Below are 20,043 nucleotides of genomic sequence, written 5' to 3'. Positions count from 1 at the left end.
TTTTTATGCAAAACTTTAAATTCTTTTTGAACTATGCCATACTTTACTAAACAATTGACTGATTTAGATATACTTTAAACTTTAATACCACACATTTTTTTACACCGCACATTGATATCAGTCTGGTTGGTGGTATAGAATACGGGTCAGGTCCTGATCTGTGCAACCTTTCACTTTGTATCCAATGTTAACGAATAACATGCCAATAAAGATTGTTGAATAAAAGAGTCACACATGATGATGCGTCCAGTTTCGCCACGTGATCAGCCGGTGACGTGTCTCGGTAGACACGCCTACGACCGGACACGTCACGGTGACGTGTCTACCCCGTTGTCAAGATGTGGTTCTGGTCCCGGGACCCGGCCCGTGATTTCCCCTATGAGGTCACCGGAGAACGGGAGGAATTACCGGGAGGCTGGGGGATTCAGAAGGGTAAAAAGAAGGTAATGGGGCAGACTGGGACAGAGGAGGAGGGTGGTGAGGTGTATTGTATGTGATGACACCCTCCTACAGATCAATACACAGCGTATACATGGTCATGTGACTGTACATCCAGATCCTAGAATCATCCAGTCCTGCACCATGCTAGCCTGGATGATGCTGGGCTCTTACCATTTACAATGGGGGATGCTCTACAATGCCTCTGCACTCTATATGTGGCCCCTTGTCAGTGTGTATGGATCATTCACAGGTCATTCTCCCCCTCTCCTACATCAGCGTCTGTCAGTGCTCAGCAACTTCATGTTCTGCGAATGTGTGCAACTGATGTGTGCAACCGACCTGCGAATGTGTGCAACTGATGTGTGCAACCGACCTGCGAATGTGTGCAACCGACCTGCGAATGTGTGCAACCGACCTGCGAATGTGTGCAACCAACCTGCGAATGTGTGCAACCGACCTGCGAATGTGTGCAACCGATGTGTGCAACTGACCTACGAATGTGCGCAACTAATGTGTGCAACCGACCTGCGAATGTGTGCAACTGATGTGTGCAGCCGACCTGCGAATGTGTGCAACTGATGTGTGCAGCCGACCTGCGAATGTGTGCAACTGATGTGTGCAGCCGACCTGCGAATGTGTGCAGCCGACCTGCGAATGTGTGCAGCCGACCTGCGAATGTGTGCAGCCGACCTGCGAATGTGTGCAGCCGACCTGCGAATGTGTGCAACTGATGTGTGCAACCGACCTGCGAATGTGTGCAACCGACCTGCGAATGTGTGCAGCCGACCTGCGAATGTGTGCAACTGATGTGTGCAACCAACCTGCGAATGTGTGCAACTGATGTGTGCAGCCGACCTGCGAATGTGTGCAGCCAACCTGCGAATGTGTGCAACCGACCTACGAATGTGTGCAACTGATGTGTGCAGCCGACCTGCGAATGTGTGCAGCCGACCTGCGAATGTGTGCAACTGATGTGTGCAACCGACCTGCGAATGTGTGCAACCGATGTGTGCAACCAACCTGCGAATGTGTGCAACTGATGTGTGCAGCCGACCTGCGAATGTGTGCAGCCAACCTGCGAATGTGTGCAACCGACCTACGAATGTGTGCAACTGATGTGTGCAGCCGACCTGCGAATGTGTGCAGCCGACCTGCGAATGTGTGCAGCCGACCTGCGAATGTGTGCAGCCGACCTGCGAATGTGTGCAGCCGACCTGCGAATGTGTGCAACCGACCTGCGAATGTGTGCAACCGACCTGCGAATGTGTGCAGCCGACCTGCGAATGTGTGCAACTGATGTGTGCAACCGACCTGCGAATGTGTGCAACTGATGTGTGCAACCGACCTGCGAATGTGTGCAACCGACCTGCGAATGTGTGCAACTGATGTGTGCAACCGACCTGCGAATGTGTGCAACTGATGTGTGCAACCGACCTGCGAATGTGTGCAACCGACCTGCGAATGTGTGCAACCGACCTGCGAATGTGTGCAGCCGACCTGCGAATGTGTGCAACTGATGTGTGCAACCAACCTGCGAATGTGTGCAACTGATGTGTGCAGCCGACCTGCGAATGTGTGCAGCCAACCTGCGAATGTGTGCAACCGACCTACGAATGTGTGCAACTGATGTGTGCAGCCGACCTGCGAATGTGTGCAGCCGACCTGCGAATGTGTGCAACTGATGTGTGCAACCGACCTGCGAATGTGTGCAACCGATGTGTGCAACCAACCTGCGAATGTGTGCAACTGATGTGTGCAGCCGACCTGCGAATGTGTGCAGCCAACCTGCGAATGTGTGCAGCCGACCTGCGAATGTGTGCAGCCGACCTGCGAATGTGTGCAGCCGACCTGCGAATGTGTGCAGCCGACCTGCGAATGTGTGCAACCGACCTGCGAATGTGTGCAGCCGACCTGCGAATGTGTGCAACTGATGTGTGCAACCGACCTGCGAATGTGTGCAACCGACCTGCGAATGTGTGCAGCCGACCTGCGAATGTGTGCAACTGATGTGTGCAACCAACCTGCGAATGTGTGCAACTGATGTGTGCAGCCGACCTGCGAATGTGTACAGCCAACCTGCGAATGTGTGCAACCGACCTACGAATGTGTGCAGCCGACCTGCGAATGTGTGCAGCCGACCTGCGAATGTGTGCAGCCGACCTGCGAATGTGTGCAACCGACCTGCGAATGTGTGCAACCGACCTGCGAATGTGTGCAACTGACCTACGAATGTGTCCACAGTGGATTGCTCTTCACAAAGCAACACGAGTACATGAGCCTTTGTAGTGCCCCCTCCTTCACTGCAAAGGTTAAATGCTCATTAATGCCCCATACACACGTGCAGATTATCTGCAGACTTTTGTCTGCAGACTTACCAAAACCATATAATATGAGGTCAAACCTAAACACTTTCAATTGGTATGCAATCCGGCAGGCCCTTGCACTACATAGAAAAGGTAAGTCTGCAGACAAAAGTCTGCAGATAATCTGCATGTGTGTATGGGGCATTAGTCTAGGGGGAGATAAGGCCGCAGTGCTTCAGCCCCGTACACGCGGTCCGAATGTCGGATCAGTCTGTGTGTACTGCAGTTGGTCCAACAGAAGTCTGTTGAAGTGGCATGACTGAAAAAGGTCTGCTGACCGGCTCCTGATCAACGCTCTCAGCCAATGGCCTGAGACTGGAATTTTCTGGTGGGAGCTCCAGGCCCCCCGTCAAAACACAATAGCACAGCAGGGGAGATCGCTGTACTAACATTGGATTGTTAGTACAGCGGCTCCTACCAGAGCAGTCAGGTTTTTTTTTTTTTGTTCAGCCCGCATAGTTAAATGAAAAAAATAAATAAAGTGTGTACTAAGCTTTACCTTACCTCCCCTGTGACAGCCCCGCAGTGTCTTTTAACCCTGCATTGTACATTATTAATATTATAGTACAGGATTTATATAGCGCCCACAGCTTGCGCAGCGCTTAACAAAAGGAACATGAAGGAGGCAGGAGTGAGATTGAAACCAAAGCACCTTAGAGAGGCGTCAGCACTGGTAAGATAAGTACATTTACACCTGGTGTGGTGGGGCTATGCTGGAAGGCTATTCCAGCCCCAAGACACTGCAAAATGCAATGCAGTGGAGTGCACTGAACGCAAGTACACCAGGCAATTCCTAATTCCTGGAGATCTTGTTCATAACGCTTTCCACAAATTTGAAAGAGCGGTTGCACATCAGTCGCACACATGCGGGGATTCAGAAGGGTAAAAAGAAGGTAATGGGGCAGACTGGGACAGAGGAGGAGGGTGGTGAGGTGTATTGTATGTGATGACACCCTCCTGCAGATCAACACACAGCGTATACATGGTCATGTGACTGTACATCCAGATCCTAGAATCATCCAGTCCTGCACCATACTAGCCTGAGATGATGCTGGGTTTTTACCATTTACAATGGGGGATGCTCTAGATTTCCTCTGCACTCTATATGTGGCCCCTTGTCAGTGTGTATGGATCATTCACAGGTCATTCTCCCCCTCTCCTGCATCAGCGTCTGTCAGTGCTCAGCAACTTCATGTTCTGCGAATGTGTGCAACCGACCTGCGAATGTGTGCAACTGATGTGTGCAACCGACCTGCAAATGCCTGCAACCAACGTGCACATGTGTGCAACTGATGTGCGCATGTGTACAACCGCTCTTTCAAATTTGTGGAAAGCGTTATGAACAAGATCTCCAGGAATTAGGAATTGCCTGGTGTACTTGCGTTCAGTGCACTCCACTGCATTGCATTTTGCAGTGTCTTGGGGCTGGAATAGCCTTCCAGCATAGCCCCACCACACCAGGTGTAAATGTACTTATCTTACCAGTGCTGACGCCTCTCTAAGGTGCTTTGGTTTCAATCTCACTCCTGCCTCCTTCATGTTCCTTTTGTTAAGCGCTGCGCAAGCTGTGGGTGCTATATAAATCCTGTACTATAATATTAATAATGTACAATGCAGGGTTAAAAGACACTGCGGGGCTGTCACAGGGGAGGTAAGGTAAAGCTTAGTACACACTTTTTTATTTATTTTTTTCATTTAACTATGCGGGCTGAACAAAAAAAAAAAACCTGACTGCTCTGGTAGGAGCCGCTGTACTAACAATCCAATGTTAGTACAGCGATCTCCCCTGCTGTGCTATTGTGTTTTGACGGGGGGCCTGGAGCTCCCACCAGAAAATTCCAGTCTCAGGCCATTGGCTGAGAGCGTTGATCAGGAGCCGGTCAGCAGACCTTTTTCAGTCATGCCACTTCAACAGACTTCTGTTGGACCAACTGCAGTACACACAGACTGATCCGACATTCGGACCGCGTGTACGGGGCTGAAGCACTGCGGCCTTATCTCCCCCTAGACTTAATGAGCATTTAACCTTTGCAGTGAAGGAGGGGGCACTACAAAGGCTCATGTACTCGTGTTGCTTTGTGAAGAGCAATCCACTGTGGATCGCTTTTTAAAGAGTGGTGCAGGCACATCTAACAGGCATTCAGGGGGTAAGACTGCCACCTCCTGAATGTCTTTTTTTTTTTGACAGCCAAACAGGTTGTTTGAATGGGAATAACACACTAAAAATGCGGGTCTAGTGTTTGGCTCATGGCTTCTGTGCAACTCCATTAACCACTTAAAGTGGAGTTCCACCCTAAAATTATACTTACCTCCATCTTCTCGCTCCGGGTCACCTGAAAAACAAATTTTTTTTTTAAAGCCCGTGGTGTGTGAAACACACTCAAAAGACTTAACACCCAGTGCATAAAAAAGTGCACACACGCAAACGTGGACACACAAAAAGTGCACAAGGCGTACACACATGGCCCTCCTCCGAAGAGGAAGGGCCCTGACCCTGATCCCCCGGGACGCGAAGCTCCTGACAGGGACTGAGGCACTCACTTAGGTCCACCCAGCCAAAACCAGGCAGACCCCATTCTTCAGGGGGACTGCCGAAACAGCCCACCCCGAGTACTAGGTAGGGCTCCCCCGAAGGGAGACCCCATGGGAGAGGGCGAACTAAGCCAAAAGGCCATATCCACCCCCTCCCAAGACTTACAGGGCAGGCCCGAGGACCTACGCCATCAAAGTCGTGCAAAGTGCTCAACCAAAAAAAAGGGACAAACGTGACACACAACAAAGAAAAACAGAGTGGGGAAAAGGGAAGTGGAGAAGTGCAGGGTAGTGCCAAAGTGCAAAACCTTGGCAGGCCCCCCGGCCAGGAATAAAAAATTCCTCTGGTGTTGGCCAAAAGGCCCACCCCAAGAGGCAGGTGCTTGAAAAAGTGTGATGGTGCAGTGACCAAGGTGCCACAAAAACTTAGGCGAGCTGCCCCTCACCAGTGAGATTGAGGCACCCCTGGGCTGCCACCCCAGGGGCACATACACCACGGGCTTTTTCGGTCTCAGCCCCCGGCCAGACCTCGTGTAGCCCTATCCCATCAGGAGGCATCAGAATTTTAGACAGCTTAGGGAGAACCTGCCTTCAACTGGGGACAAGCCTTTTGCAAGGCCAGATTCAACCCAGGAGGAAAGGTTCCCCCACCACCATCCGCCATTCCTTACCAATCACATCCAGGAGCAGTACTAACCGTGGTCGCCCGGCTTTCCCACTCCCTTCAAACTGACAGGGGCGGACCCATTCAAATCAGGAAGGCATTGGAACCATCCGGCTTTCTCTGGTTTGGCCTACTCCGGTCCTCCAGTTACGCCCAGAGCGCCCCGGTTAACTTCGGCCACCACCGATACTAACCTTCAGGTTCCATTCCAACACTGATAAGAACAGATACTACACTTGATCTTAGCCAAAAGGCCGAGAAGCGATCACCTGAAAAACAAATGGATAATCGCAATTTTTTTTTTTTTTTTTTACTTACCTGGTTTAGAAGAAAATATACTTATCTTACTTCCTCTTCCTCCCCTCGGTGGCCACGGCGAGTCGTCACTTCCTGGTATGCAATGATTCCTGGGAGCTGAACGTCATCGCTCCCAGGAATCAATGCGCCTGCACCGGCCCCCGACGTCAGTTCCGGTGCAGGCGCCGTCATACCTTGCAAAACAGCTTCTGGGCATGCCCAGAAGCTGTGCAGGGATGACGCTGAGGCACTGGAAGTGACGGCGGGGCCGGTGCAGTGCATCGTGGGACCGAAGAAGACGGAAGAGGACACAGAAGAGGATCGCGCTGGCTACAAGCTGCCCACACCTGAGATGGCAGCGCTGGAGATGACATTTTCAAGGTAAGTATTTCTTCTTGCAGGTAAGTGCAACCCGGGACAGTTCAGAGGCTATCCATTGTGGAATGCACTAGCCCTGACTGTCCCGGGGGTATTTTTATTAAAAACAACGTTCACTGGGTGGAACTCCGCTTTAAGGACCAAGTCTACTTCTGACACATGTTGACATGTTGTTTACAAGATATAATCAGTATTTTTTCCTAGAAAATTACTTAGAACCCCCAAACATTAATATATATTTTTTAGCAGAGACTCTGGAGAATAAAATGGCAGTCGTTGCAATATTATTTGTCACGCGGTATTTGTGCAGCGATCTTTCAAACGCATTTTTGGGGGGAAAAATACATTTTACTGCATTTAAAAAAGAACAACAGTTAAGTTAGCCCAATTTGTTTGTATAATATGAAAGATGTCTTGCCGAGTAAATAGATACCTAACATGTTGCGATTTAAAATTGTGCACACTCGTGGAATGGAGACCAACTACGGTACTTAAAAATCTCTATAGGCAACTTTTTTTTTTTTTTTTTAACGGTTACCAGTTTAGAGTTATAGAAAAGGTCTTTTTCTAGAATTATCGTTCTCGCTCTGGCAATCTCGGCGATACCTCACATGTGTGGTTGGAACACCGTTTTTCATTTGCGGGCGCGACTTACGTTTGTGTTTTCTTTCGTGCGCAAGCTCACGATGACAGGGGCGCTTTAAAAAAAAAAAAAGTTTACTATTTTATTTTTAGGGATAAGTCAAGGGACTGAGATAAAATTACGAACCAAAGAAATTAATATCCCAATCACCGCGCGCTTAAGGAGATAATCCATAAATAATAGCTGCTACTCAATAAATAATTAAAATGGTAAGCAATGTATCAAACTGAACGCAATGAAAAAATTAAAGGAATAGTCCAATACACAAGCAGTGCTCGTGTATTGGACTATTCCTTTAATTGTTTCATTGCGTTCAGTTTGATACATTGCTTACTATTTTATTTTTAGCACTTTAAAAAAATAAATCTGATCATTTTTATTGCTGTCAAAAGGAATGTAAACATCCCTTGTGACAGTAATAGGCAGGGACAGGTACTCTTTATGGAGGGATCGGGGTTTAAAAGACCCCAAACCTCTCCATTGCACTTCAAAGTATTCAAAATGCAGAAATCTGCATTTTTGAATACTGAAAGTTTTTATAAATCGGCGCCGTTAGCAGACGAGTAAACCGGAAGTGATGTTGTTTCCGAGTTACTACATCAGAGACCCGATCAAAGCCGAATCCAGCTTTGTTCGGGACTCCATCCAACTGATGGGACGGTAGACCCGAGCAGAGCGGCGGTAGAGGGGGGCGTCCTCTCCCGCTCGCTGGGATAACAGCTACTGAGCCACATTGGCTGTTTATCTCCAGAAAGCCGAAAAAAAAAAAAAAAACGATACGGGGCTGATCATCCTGGTACAGCCACGTCTGCAAGCCGATGTACAGGTACGTTAGTTTGCAGGAAGTGGTTAACTTGAATTTGATTTTATTTGGCTGCAGTACTGCTGAACATGACAGAGGGATAACTTTTACTGCATTGTAGTGCAAAGGATTGTGGCTGTGGCTTGTGTACACCCCTGCCTGGCTGCCTTTGCAGCTTAAGTGGGAATGATAAAAACACAGCTCAACTGCCTGTTTTTACTATTTCCCAAGTGTAAACTACATCCAAAGGGTAGATTTTTGGCTACTTCCCATATGTAAACTGGCTCAGTTATTTAAAAATGACTTCTTAAAGCGTTTATCCCAAATCGCTTTTCAGGACAGCAGCTGGAGAGAGTGCAGATTCACCCAAATTTCCCAGGAAACACTGCAGCATTTAAAATCCTTACTCTTTCACCCTGCCTTTAGTTATTGTGTTTCCTCCGCCATGGTGGGAGTGCTGCAGGGAACTAGTTAGGGGGCTGCGCTCTTTCCAGGTGGAGAAAGGGTAGGCTTACCTCCTAGAGTTTTGCATTTTTATGACCATCCCAGCACCCTCCTGGCTGTACTAGAGGAGGGTGTCCTGGAGCCCCTGGTCCTTCCAGATCAGGGGAACACTGGGATGTCTAGCCTGTGTGCCCAGGAGCTGTGGGTTATGGGCTGGTAGGCAGTCCACGCATGTCAGTACCGGGTCCCGGGCGGTGAGTGACGTAGTTCCGGTAGGCAGAACTTTCCTGGGGGGCGTAGCAGCATTGGTTTCAGCCGCTGGAACGCAAGGGTCAGTGGGCAGGTTGAAGTTCAGTGCTTCTGTTCCCCGGAGCATGAGGACGCTGGGAAGCGTTGTTTTAAAGCTCAGGCGGTTCTTTTACATTCCGCTGTGCACTCTGCATGAAATGGAGGAGAGGGCTGCACGATCAGTGGAAGCAGGCGCCACAAGTACCGTCCAGGCCCAGGTAAGAGGGGTACAGTGGTGCCCCTATTCTTTACTATTTGGCCTTAGTTGTTTTTTTTTGTACTGCCTCCAGTGGGAGCCTGCTCTGAGAGCTATGATAAACTGTTCTCAGCCTTACAGTTGGAGCTAGGACTTTTGGTGTTGGCTGGTTTAATGCACAGGGGTTTTTCTTTTTTTCTGAGGGTCAGTATCTGCTCACTTTGGGGGTTATATAATCCAAGCTGTTAGGGTATTGGTGGCCTTTCTCTTTTAGGTTTGGTTCCAGGTTAAAGCCATGAATAAAACTAAAGGATCTCCCTCAGTTTCAAGATATGAATAAAACTAAAGGCTCTCCCTCAGTTTCAAGGAAGTGTCCCTCTTGCAAAAACCCCCTGAGATTCATGGCTAAAACCTCTGTGCAAAACCTGCATAGCTGACCTTGTCAAAGAGGAATCTTCACAATAATGTAAAGATTTGTTTTCATCCGTGAAAGAGTTAACCGATACTTTAAGCTCAGTTCTTTCCTTGTTAGTCAAAGTCCTAGCAACACAGACAGATTCCCAGCAAAGTACTTTATCTAGCTCCTTGGCATCCATCTCAAAGTCAGCAGAGGCCAGTGACTAGGAGGGAGAAGGGGCAAGTGCACTTCTTTTCCTCAAAGTTACGGATGAGGAGGAAGAAGAAGACGACATTAGTAGAGCATCCAGATACAAGTTATCTTTAGAGGAAGTAGATGATTTGCTCAAAGAAATCTATACTTCTCTCGAGATTCAGGTGGAAAGATCCTGAGAGGGCCCCTTTCTTCTCCCAAGACCCTAAGGAAAAGGTTCCCTTTTGAAGATGAGGAATTTGGAATGCTAGTTAGAACAGCTTAAAGGGCATGTGGAGTCGAGGACATCTAAGAAAGATTTACTTGAGTCCTTCCCAGTACTGTTAAAGCAGTCAAATATATGGCTGATGCTGGATCCATCAAAATGTCTGCAAGATCCTCAGTCAACTCGCCAAGACGAGCAATTTGGCTTAAAACATGGTCTGGTGACTCGGCTTCCAAGATCAAATTGTGTGGTTTACCGTTTTCTGGGGATTTCCTGTTCGGTCCAGATCTGGAAACAGTCCTAGATAGAACAGCCGATAAGAAAATGCTTTCCCCTCCAAAAAGAGACAGCCTCTCAAAAAAAAAAAAAATGTTGTTCTGTTCCTCAGTCCCAGGGAGGTAGGGAACAGGACCAGATGACCAGGGGGTCCTCTCAAAGGGGCAAGGGAAGAGGTGGGGTACTTTTCAGACCCCCGGATCAATCCGCGAAAAGCAAATGACAGCCTCTTCACGGTTGGGGGAAGGTTATCGGTTTTACTCTAACAATGGGATCAAATAACCTCAAGTCCCTTCGTCAGAAACATCGTCGCTCAGGGTTACAACCTGGAGTTCTCGGAAACACCACCAAGCAGGTTTTTTGTCACCCCTCTCCCAAGGGACTGGGAAAAAGCTGTCGCTTTTACAAGAGCTGATGCAGCAGTAAATTGCAATCCAGATCCCCAGGGAACAGGAAGGCCGGGGCTTCTATTTACACCTCTTTTTGGTAAAGAAACCCTGTAGGCAAATATCGAATGATCCTAAACCTAAGGATTCGAAACAAATCATTACTGTGCAAACACTTCCGGATAGACGCAATTTACTCGGTGACAAAGCTTCTGTCCCCAGGGTGCTTCATGACGTCATCAGATCTGAGGGATGCTTATTTACACATTCCAATAGCCCAGTCTTGTATTAACTTGTCCATCACTTTCTGTCTAGGTGACAATGATGCCTGTCCAAAGAGAATTTACATCTCCCAGTATATTTCAGGGACAGCCTTCTCTTGTTATACATATGTGATGCTGGCTGTAGTCCAGAATTCATGTAATGCAGTTGATCAACATACTTACCGTGCTTGGAGCATGTGGAATCATCAGAGAATTATATATATACTTTATGACCTAATGCACACTGCTTAGTCATTAGTAGTTTTTTTTTGACCTGACATCAACTGATTGTTCAGACTCTACATTACATTTTAATAACATATGTCAAAGGCCAACTCTGCGCACAACAAAAGAAAATCCTCTTGCAGTTTCCCTGAAATAAGGAGGTTGGCAAATAACATCATAAGCTTTACCTCAGCCAGTGGCTGCCTAAACCATATGACCAACTCATTTTCTTTATTGGCCACACAAGGGAAGTAAGTAGAACTTGGCCACTACCGGATATATGGCACCCTAATCCCTCTGTAACAATGAGTAACCCTTTGGACCACTCTGGCCTAAACTACATTTTTATAGGGAAACCATCCTTGGAGTTCTGGTTTAAATGAGCAAGGTAAAGATAGGAGCTTCTTGGTTGCAATGCACAGCTGCTTCAGATTCTGGCTACTCCAGTTTTGATAAGTTCCCCCTGAGGCACCATGCACACTAGCTTAAAGGATAAGTTCACCCGTATTTAGGGTGGAACATGTAACATGCTCCCAGTGTTGCAGCCGCTACCCCCCTACCTATGGCAGCTGTGTGTATGGATGAACTACAAGCCCCGTCATCCTTTGTGGCTGTATGCTTGTAATTCTCAATGAACCACCATGGTGCTGTGGAACGCCGTTGTAGTTAATTGATTTCATCCTATCAGTGTATCTGCTTGCCCGTACGGGATGTACTGCACACAGATATACTGACAGATCTGAAGGAGATCTGCATGGCACCAGCGATCTGCTGATCTGTTTTTTTCCTTCTAACCTGCGCCTGTCCGTGGACAGGTTGCAGGGTCTGTTTTGGGCGGTACAAGATCTGTTCCTTCAAAGGGTGATCAACTTTGGAATGTTTTCAGGGTTTTTACTCAAACCTGTTCACAGTCCCCAGGAAGGAAGGCAAAGTGCATCCAATCCTGAACCTCAAGGAGCTGAGCTGCTTTGTGCGGGTACAGAAGTTTAGAATGGAGTCCATTCGTACGGTGGTGGCATCCCTGCATCAGGGGGATTTCCTTGCCTCTATCGATATCATGGATACCTATCTTCACATTCCAATATGTGCCAGTCAGCAGGGTTTTCTCTGCTTTGCTGTGGAAGAGGAGCATTCTCAGATTGTGGCATTATCTGTTGGTGTTGCCTCTGCTCCTCAGGTCTTCACAAAAGTGTTGGCTCCGCCAATGGGGCATCGCGGTACTGGGCGTCTTGGACGATCTCTATGTGCAAGCGGAGTCTCCCTCTGCTCTGGTGGAGAACCTGGAGATCACAATTTGAACTCTGCGGGAGTTCGCCTGGATTCTGAATCTTCAGAAGTCTGCCCTGTTTCCGTCCACAAAGCTGGACTGTTTGGGCCTGACTCTGGACTCGGCCATAGCCAGAGTGCTCCTTCCCCTGGAGAAACTCAAGAAATTGCCTCTTGCTGTCCAACAAATGGTCATCCCTTCGGACTTTCATGCGGGTGCTGGCCAGCCTGTCCAGCTGGGGAGGCGTCCTCAGCAAGCATTCTACCCTGGGGATCTGGACAATGGAAGAATCCAGACTACCGATCAATGTCCTGGAACTCAGAGCGATCAGACTGTGTCTGGATCATTGGACGGATCATCTTCAGGGATGGCCAGTGTGCATTCAATCAGACAGTGCCATGGCCGTGGCTTGTGTCAATCACCAAGGGGGCACAAGAAGTGCCCTGGCGGCTCTGGAGGTAGTCGGCATTCTAAGGTGGACAGAGAACGGTATGTTCCAGCCCTCCCTGCCGTGCACATTCCCGGGGTGGAAAATTGGCAGGTGGATTACCTCAGTCGGCAAGCGTTGGACCAAGGGGAGTGGTCCCTTCATCCGGAGGCGTTTCATCAGCTGTGTCTCCGATGGGGCATCCCCGATGGTTGATCTGTTGGCATCTCAGTTCAACAGAAAGGTGAGAGGTTTGTGGCCTGGTCAATGGACCCTCTGGCAGATGCCCCATTGGTTCAGTATCATCTGATCTGTGTCTTCCCTTCTCTCAAGCTTCTGCCCAGACTCCTATGCAGGATTGAGGCAGAAGGGATTCCGATTATCTTAGTGGCTCCAGAAGGGCCCTGCTGGGCCTGGTACACCGATCTGGTGTGTCTCGCCGCCGACGTTCCTTGGAAGCTTCCTCTCAGGGAGGATCTGCTGTCTCGATGACTGATCTTCTATCCTGCTTTAGTCGTTGGCTTTGACGTCTTGGCTGTTAAATGCCAGGCGCTAAAAGATAGAGGTTTTAGTCGAATTCGCTGTAACGGTGTTCTTTTGTAGGCGGGTGTCTTTCCGTCTCATGTGGAGTCCCTATTGTAATCCCCTGTAAGCCAGTGTGTTCTCCCCAGCCATTCGGGGATATGAGAGGATTTCCCCTGTGAGGATTCTACACTCATGGAAGTGCTTTCTGGTCAACAGTTAACCACCACTCATAGGGTGAATATAAATGCAATCACATTATTCTTATAATAAGAATTTGCTATGACATACTGTATGCCATGTTTCTAACTGTACAATGTTTTTTATAGACCTCACATACTTCCTGAGGAAGACCTTATTGTACAGGCCGAAACGCGACGGGGTACAATCTTGTTGGTTGTGATGTTTTACTGATCATTGTCCATGTTTTTACCAGTTATGTCATGTACCATGACTGATTCATATCTGTAACCAAAGCTCATTTTTTACTTCACAAATTTCATCACTAATATTTTAACTATTTCTTAATAAAGATGAGTTAATTTAAACCTATTCCCAGTTTATTCAATTTTGCTGCTTGAAAACCCCTTAAGGGCATTTTTTCCTTTTTCAAAGATAGAGGTTTGTCTAAGTCGGTGATTCCTACGTTGTTAAAAGCTAGCAAATCTACATCTAGGAAGACCTACCATCGTACATGGAAGACGTACATTATGTGGTATGAGTCTCTTGGGGTTCATCCTTGCACCTTCTTTGGTTACACACTCCCTGGTGCATACCTTTCTTCAGTGTGTCCGACATTTGGTTCCTCCAGTGCGGGCTCCATTGCTGCCTTGGGACCTTAATTTGGTGCTTTCAGCTCTACAGAAGTCTCCCTTTGAAAATATTTGGGAGATTTCCCTGCTTACGCTGTCCCAGAAGGTGGCCTTTTTGGTGGCTATCACTTCTGCGCGCAGGGTGTCTGAACAGGTGGCATTATCCTGTTCACCTTATTTGGTGATTCACAGGGATAAGGTGGTGCTTCTCCCCTGTCCGTCATTCCTTCCTAAGATGGTCTCTGACTTTTTCATTTGAATTAAAAAATTATGTTGCCTTCCCTGTGTCCCAGGCCTAAACATCCTCAGGAAATTGCATTGCATGCCTTGGATGTGGTCCGGGCAATTAGAGTGTACCTGGCAGCTACGGAGTCTTTCAGAAAGTCAGACTCTTTGTGCTCATGGATAGACCTCGCAAAGGGTTGTCCGCTTCCTCTGCGACCCTTTCCAGTTGGATCAGACAGGCGGCGGTTCATGCCTATTTCATCAGGGGTCAGGTTCCTCCTTTCCCTGTCAAGATGTACTCTACTAGGGTGCTTAGTGCCTCCTGGGCCTTCCGTCATCAGTGACGCAGGTTTGCAAGGCGGCCACCTGGTCGTCAGTGCACACTTTTACAAACTTTTAGAAATTGGATGTGTTGGCATCTGCGGATGCTTCCCTTGGCCACAAGGTTTTGCAGGCTGCTGTTTAGGAGGACCTGATCTTCTTTGAGGGTGTATTGTTTTTTCAGGTGGGCTCCAGTTGTTTTTGGTTGAGCCCCTGTTGCCTGGTTGGCTAATGTTAAGCCTCATGCTTGACACTGCTTTGGGACGTCCCAATGGTTAAGAATGACATGAGCTGTGTTCGTCAGTAAAATCCATTTCATTGACCGACACAGCACCCACCCCTCTGTGGAATTATAATTCTCCTGACACTGCTTGTAACAAAACTGAGTGACTATAGCAGGGAGAGGGAGTATACCCCCCCCCCCCGGGGACTGCCCATGGGTGTAGCCAGAAGTTTTTTTTCTGCCTAGTGTTCTACTTCTGTAGGGGGCAGCATAACCCAATGGTCAAGGATGATAGGAGCTGTGTCTGTCAATGAACATCAGAGAAATTGATTTTATGATAAGAAAAAAAAAATTGGATTTCTTTGTCGCTCATTGACAGACGTAGTCCTCTTTGATTCTCATCAATAGGGTTATGCTGCCTCCGCAGGAGTAGGACTAGGCAGAAACAAAAATGTTCTGGCCACACCCTAGGGGCAGTCCCAGAGGGTATATCCTCTTCCTGTCTGCTACAGGATGTCAGTTTTTTTCTGTCTAGTCAGGAGTAAGGACCTAAGTTCCTTGCTGGGATCTCTGGTCCTGGCAAGATTTTTTAGAAAAAAATTTTCCTTTTAGGTAGTTTTTTGTCTCCAGTTTTTTCCTGTGAGATCTTCAAGCAAATCACGCCGGATCTGGGCGATGGGCTGGATGTTGAGATCCAGTGGTCACCCCAGCCGGCCTACGAGCGCGCGCAGACCATAGCTCCGCGCTGGGTCGGCCGCGACACATTCAAGTAAGTATGCGGGGCCGGGCGATGGGCTGGATGTTGAGATCCAGTGGTCACCCCGGTTCAGCCTACAAGCGCGTGCAGACCATAGCCCCGCGCTGGGTCGGCCGCGACATAGTCCCATTGGGGGACTGACCCTGCGAGTTAAACGTCTCGCTTGGACGCCAGGAACCAGAGAGTCAAGGCGTCCGTATTGGTCGACAGCCCCCCACCCCGGTGGAGAGGGTACTGTGAAGAGAGGGTGCCGTCAGCCGGTATGGTGAGTAAATGTTCCCCCTTCCCCCCCTGTGGGGTCTTTGGGATACAGGCCCCTCTGTGTATGGTCGGATCCTTTCTGACATTAAAGTTCCCCCTTGTAGCCTATGACATGTTCACATATCCCCTGTGATAGTGTGATCTGGTTTGGGAGCTGACACTCCAGCAGGCTTGGTTTGGGAGCTAACACTTTAAACAAACCTCGGTTTGGGAGCTGACACTCTAGCAACCTTGGTTTAGGAGCTGACACTCCAGCAGGCTTGGTTTGGGAGCTGATACTTCAGCAAGCCTTGGGTTCTCTAGCAAGGAAGCCGAGTTCGATTTGCTATAGTAAACACATAGGAGGTATAGCCTACCTTAGATCGCCATACTCCCGCAGGCCGACAGGCCGCCATCAGCTGTTTTCAAAGCATGCAGGCCGCTGTACTGGAGGAGCCACGCTAGATCGGCAGTCCGCCGCCATTTTGTTGTAGACCGCATGTCTGCATTGTCTACACAAGCCACCCGCAGGTCACGCAGGCCGCCATTTTTTCGTAGCCTATTGTCTCCTGCATGGGGGCGGCCATGTTTGATGTGCCCAGAAAACCTCGGAGCAGCTGGGAACGCCGGAAGGCGTACACAGGGGGCGGAGCCACTTCCTTTCACCCGGGAAACCTAGTGCAAGACTTCCCAGTCTGCACAAGACAACGCTGACAGCAGTTTTAATAAGAAACTTCTTTGCATCTGGTGGTGAGCCCTTGGGGTCTCTCTCTCTCTGTGGGGGTCCAAAGCAGGTACGCTGAGGGGCGCTATTGCGTTGGTGAATTAAAAAAGGTATTTTTTTATTTATTTAAAAAAAAAAAAATTTTTTTTCTTTTTTACTGGCAAAGTGTCCTGGATTAACATGGACCCTGCCACACATGTATCTCCACCTGATCCCCTCGAAGTGGCTGCAGGACCCTCCAGTTCCCCACTTAATAGTGAGTCATTGTCAGCAGTTTTGGAAACTTTTTGTCTATCCCGGGTGGAATTGGCTTGTCAGGGACAGGGCGCAAGGAAGCGACCCCCGCCTACCCCCATTTTCATCTGAAACTTCAGATTCAGAGTCTGAGCCTATTTTTGCAGTTGCAGGTACCTCATCTGGGGTTTGTGACTCGGGTACTGTCTCTTCAGACAGTGAGGAAGATGTTTCGGCATCTACCATAGCCCGAGAGGAAGCGTTAGTAACTCATTAATTGTATCTGTTCGGAGGTTACACCATCAGAAGTAGCTGATACTGAGATCCCATTTGGTACTAATAAACGCACCAAAATGGCGAAAGTATTTCCCTTACCCAAGTGTTTCGGTAATGTAACTAAGGAGGAATGGGGTCATCCAAGACGAGCCCCTACTATTTCCTAAACGCATTAATAGGCGTTATCCGTTCGAGGAATCATTCCTCAAGAGATGGATAGTACCATCTGTGGTGGATTTCCAATCTCCAGATTGAACAAAGCTACGGTTATCCTATTGGAGGATGCTCCATCCTTTAAAGATGATCGTAAGGTGGAAGCTGTGTCTCGCGCCATCTTTTCCTTAATTGGGTCAGCTTTCAGACCAGTAATTGCTATTGGTCTAGAATGGACCAAGTGGCTTAGAGGGGAGAGATATCCCCCAGGCGTTATCAGATCTGGTGGAACAGATAATACAAGAGTTACAGTTTGTCTGCGACGTTGCACTAGACGCCACTCCACTATTGGGGCGAGCATCAGTTTCAGCAGTGGTCCTCAGGCGTACACTGTGACTAAAATATTGGTCGGCAGACCAAGGCTCCAAGGAAGCTTTGGTTAAATCTCCCTTTTCAGGGTGTGCGCCTATCTTGGGGCCAATTTAGGTGAGATTATTAAGGATCTCACTAGAGGAAAGAGCACTTTCTTGCCACAAAGTACTAAGGGTAAAGGATCCCGTCAGAGACGGGCGCCTTCTTTTTCCGCTCATAAAAAGTTTTTTCGCCCCACGGGCGAAAAAAGCAAAGTCCTCCAAAACTCCTTCGGGAGGTTTTTTTAAGGGGCGTTGGTCGGGAAAGCAAAAGCCCGGCTCTTCCAGACCTGAAGATAAGACTACTAAAGCCTTAAGGTGCGCCCCCGCCCATAGCTGGGGTAGGGGGACGTCTTCACCGGTTTCCGGATCCATGGCTTTCCAGAACCTCGGACAAATAGTTTGCGAGGTCATACGGTCAGGTTACAAGATTGTATGTCAATCTCTCCCAGTGCGATTCTTCCTTTTCAATGTTCGACTATCCCCGGATCGCTTAAGAGCTTACGGGGGATTTAATGCAACAAGGAGTGGTGGTCCACGTTCCTTGGACAGAGCATTTCAAGGGTTCTATTCAAACCTTTTCACAATACCCAGAAAAGAGGACAAGGTGCGTCCAATTCTGGACTTAAGAGCATTCAATCTTTTTTGTCAGGGTACAAAAATTCAAGATGGAGTCCATTCGCACAGTAGCGGCCTCCCTGCGTCAGGGGGATTTTCTGGCATCCATAGACATCTAGGATGCCTATCTTCACTTATTTATGCAGGACATCAGCGTTTCCTGCGTTTTTCCGTAGAAGAGTACCATTATCAGTTTGTGGCATTACTCTTTGGTCTCGCCTCGACTCTCCGGGTCTTCACAAAGGTGTTGGCCCCAGTCTCAGCGTTTTTACGACAACGGGACATATCGATTCTAGGTCACCTAGACGATCTTCTGCTCCGTGCGGCTCTATTACTAAACCTAGAGATCACCATGACCTCTTTTGCAAGAGTTCGGGTGGCTGGTGAACCTGCAGAAGTCATCTTTGGTTCCCACCAGGAGGCTGGAATATTTGGGTCTAATTTTAGACACATCCAGGCTTGCATGAGGGTCCTGGGTTTGAGGGTGGCTTCCTTTTGAAGCAGTACCATTTGCCCAGTCCCATACCCGAATCCTTCAAGGAGAGATTCTTCTCAAGTGTAACCGGAATCCAGATTCCCTGGACAATCGGATCCGGCTGAGCGAGCGGACCAGGGAGCCCCTGGTCTGGTGGCTTCGGTCTCCGATGCTCAGCCAGGGGAAGTCATTCCTACCAATATTTGGACGCTTATCACCACGGATGCCAGTCTATCCGGGTGAGGAGAAATTCTCGGCTCAGGGGCTTTGGTCCCTGGAAGAGTCCAGGTTACCGATAAATGTATTGAAACTGAGAGCGATCAGACTTTGTCTGATTCACTGGACCGAGCAGCTCCAGGGCAGCCCGGTTCGGATCCAGTCGGACAATGCCACAGCAGTGGCTTATGTCAATCATCAAAGGGGCACCAGGAGTGTCCTGGCGGCCATAGAAGTGGCCAGCATTCTTCGTTGGGCGGAACGATTGTTCCAGCTCTCTCTGCGGTATTCATTCCGGGGGTGAATTGGCAGGCAGATTATCTCAGCCGTCAGATTCTGGATCAAGGGGAATGATCTCTTCATCCAGGGATATTCCACCAACTGTGCCTCCGTTGGGGCACCCCGAATGGGAGCTGTTGGCATCTCAGCTCAACAGGAAAGTGCGGAGGTTTGTGGCTCGTTCCCACGATCCTCTAGCAGACACCGCAGACATACTGATCGCCCCGTGAGGGCAGTATCAGCTACTTCCCTCCTCTCAAGTTACTGCCGAAGCTTCTTCGCAGGATAGAGGTGGAGGGAATCCCAGTTGTCCTGGTAGATCAGGACTGGCCTAGTTGGGCCTGGTACGCCGACCTGGTCAGGCTGGTCGCAGACGTTCCTTGGCGACTTCCTCTTAGGGAGGATCTGCTGTCGCAGGGACCGATCTTCCATCCTGCTTTACGATCGCTGGTTTTAACGGCCTGGCTATTGAGACCCAGGTGCTGAAGGACAAGGGATTGTCAGCTTCAGTTATTCCTGCTCTAGTTAAAGCAAGAAAAGCGACTTCCAGAAAGATTTATCATCGCACATGGAAGTCTTATATTGCGTGGTGTGAATCCCTTGGGTTCCCTCCACGTTCTTATTCGGTGGCCCGAATATTGGTTTTTCTGCAACAGGGAGTTGAGCAGAAGCTGGCCTTGAGTGTTATCAAGGGTCTGTTTTCAGCATTAGCTATCTTCTTTCAGAAGTTTTTGGCTACTCATTCCTTGGTGCGGAATTTCATCCAGGGGGTGCGACACCTGGCTCCGCCAGTGCGCGCGCCGTTACCACCCTGGGATCTTAATTTGGTGCTGTCGGTTCTTCAGAAACCT

General features: G+C 48.7%; 1 protein-coding gene across 2 annotated transcripts in view; it reads left to right on the top strand.

Annotated features, from left to right (window-relative positions):
• Nucleotides 1–277: 277 nt before the first annotated feature.
• Nucleotides 278–20,043, top strand: part of SCYL1 (SCY1 like pseudokinase 1) — a 73,899-nt gene continuing 54,133 nt past the window's right edge. Inside the window, exon 1 of one of the 2 annotated variants that reach the window (XM_082270321.1) lies at nt 278–443. In XM_082270321.1, the coding sequence (XP_082126447.1) occupies nt 339–443 (105 nt within the window). In that variant the 5' untranslated portion in view covers nt 278–338. The remainder of the gene's footprint in view (nt 444–20,043) is intronic. The other variant, XM_082270320.1, reaches the window with a different exon arrangement.

Source organism: Pelophylax lessonae (genome assembly GCF_965119305.1).
Source record: "Pelophylax lessonae genome assembly, chromosome: 10".
Taxonomy (NCBI): Eukaryota; Metazoa; Chordata; class Amphibia; order Anura; family Ranidae; genus Pelophylax; species Pelophylax lessonae.
This window is presented reverse-complemented; position numbering and strand designations above follow the sequence as displayed.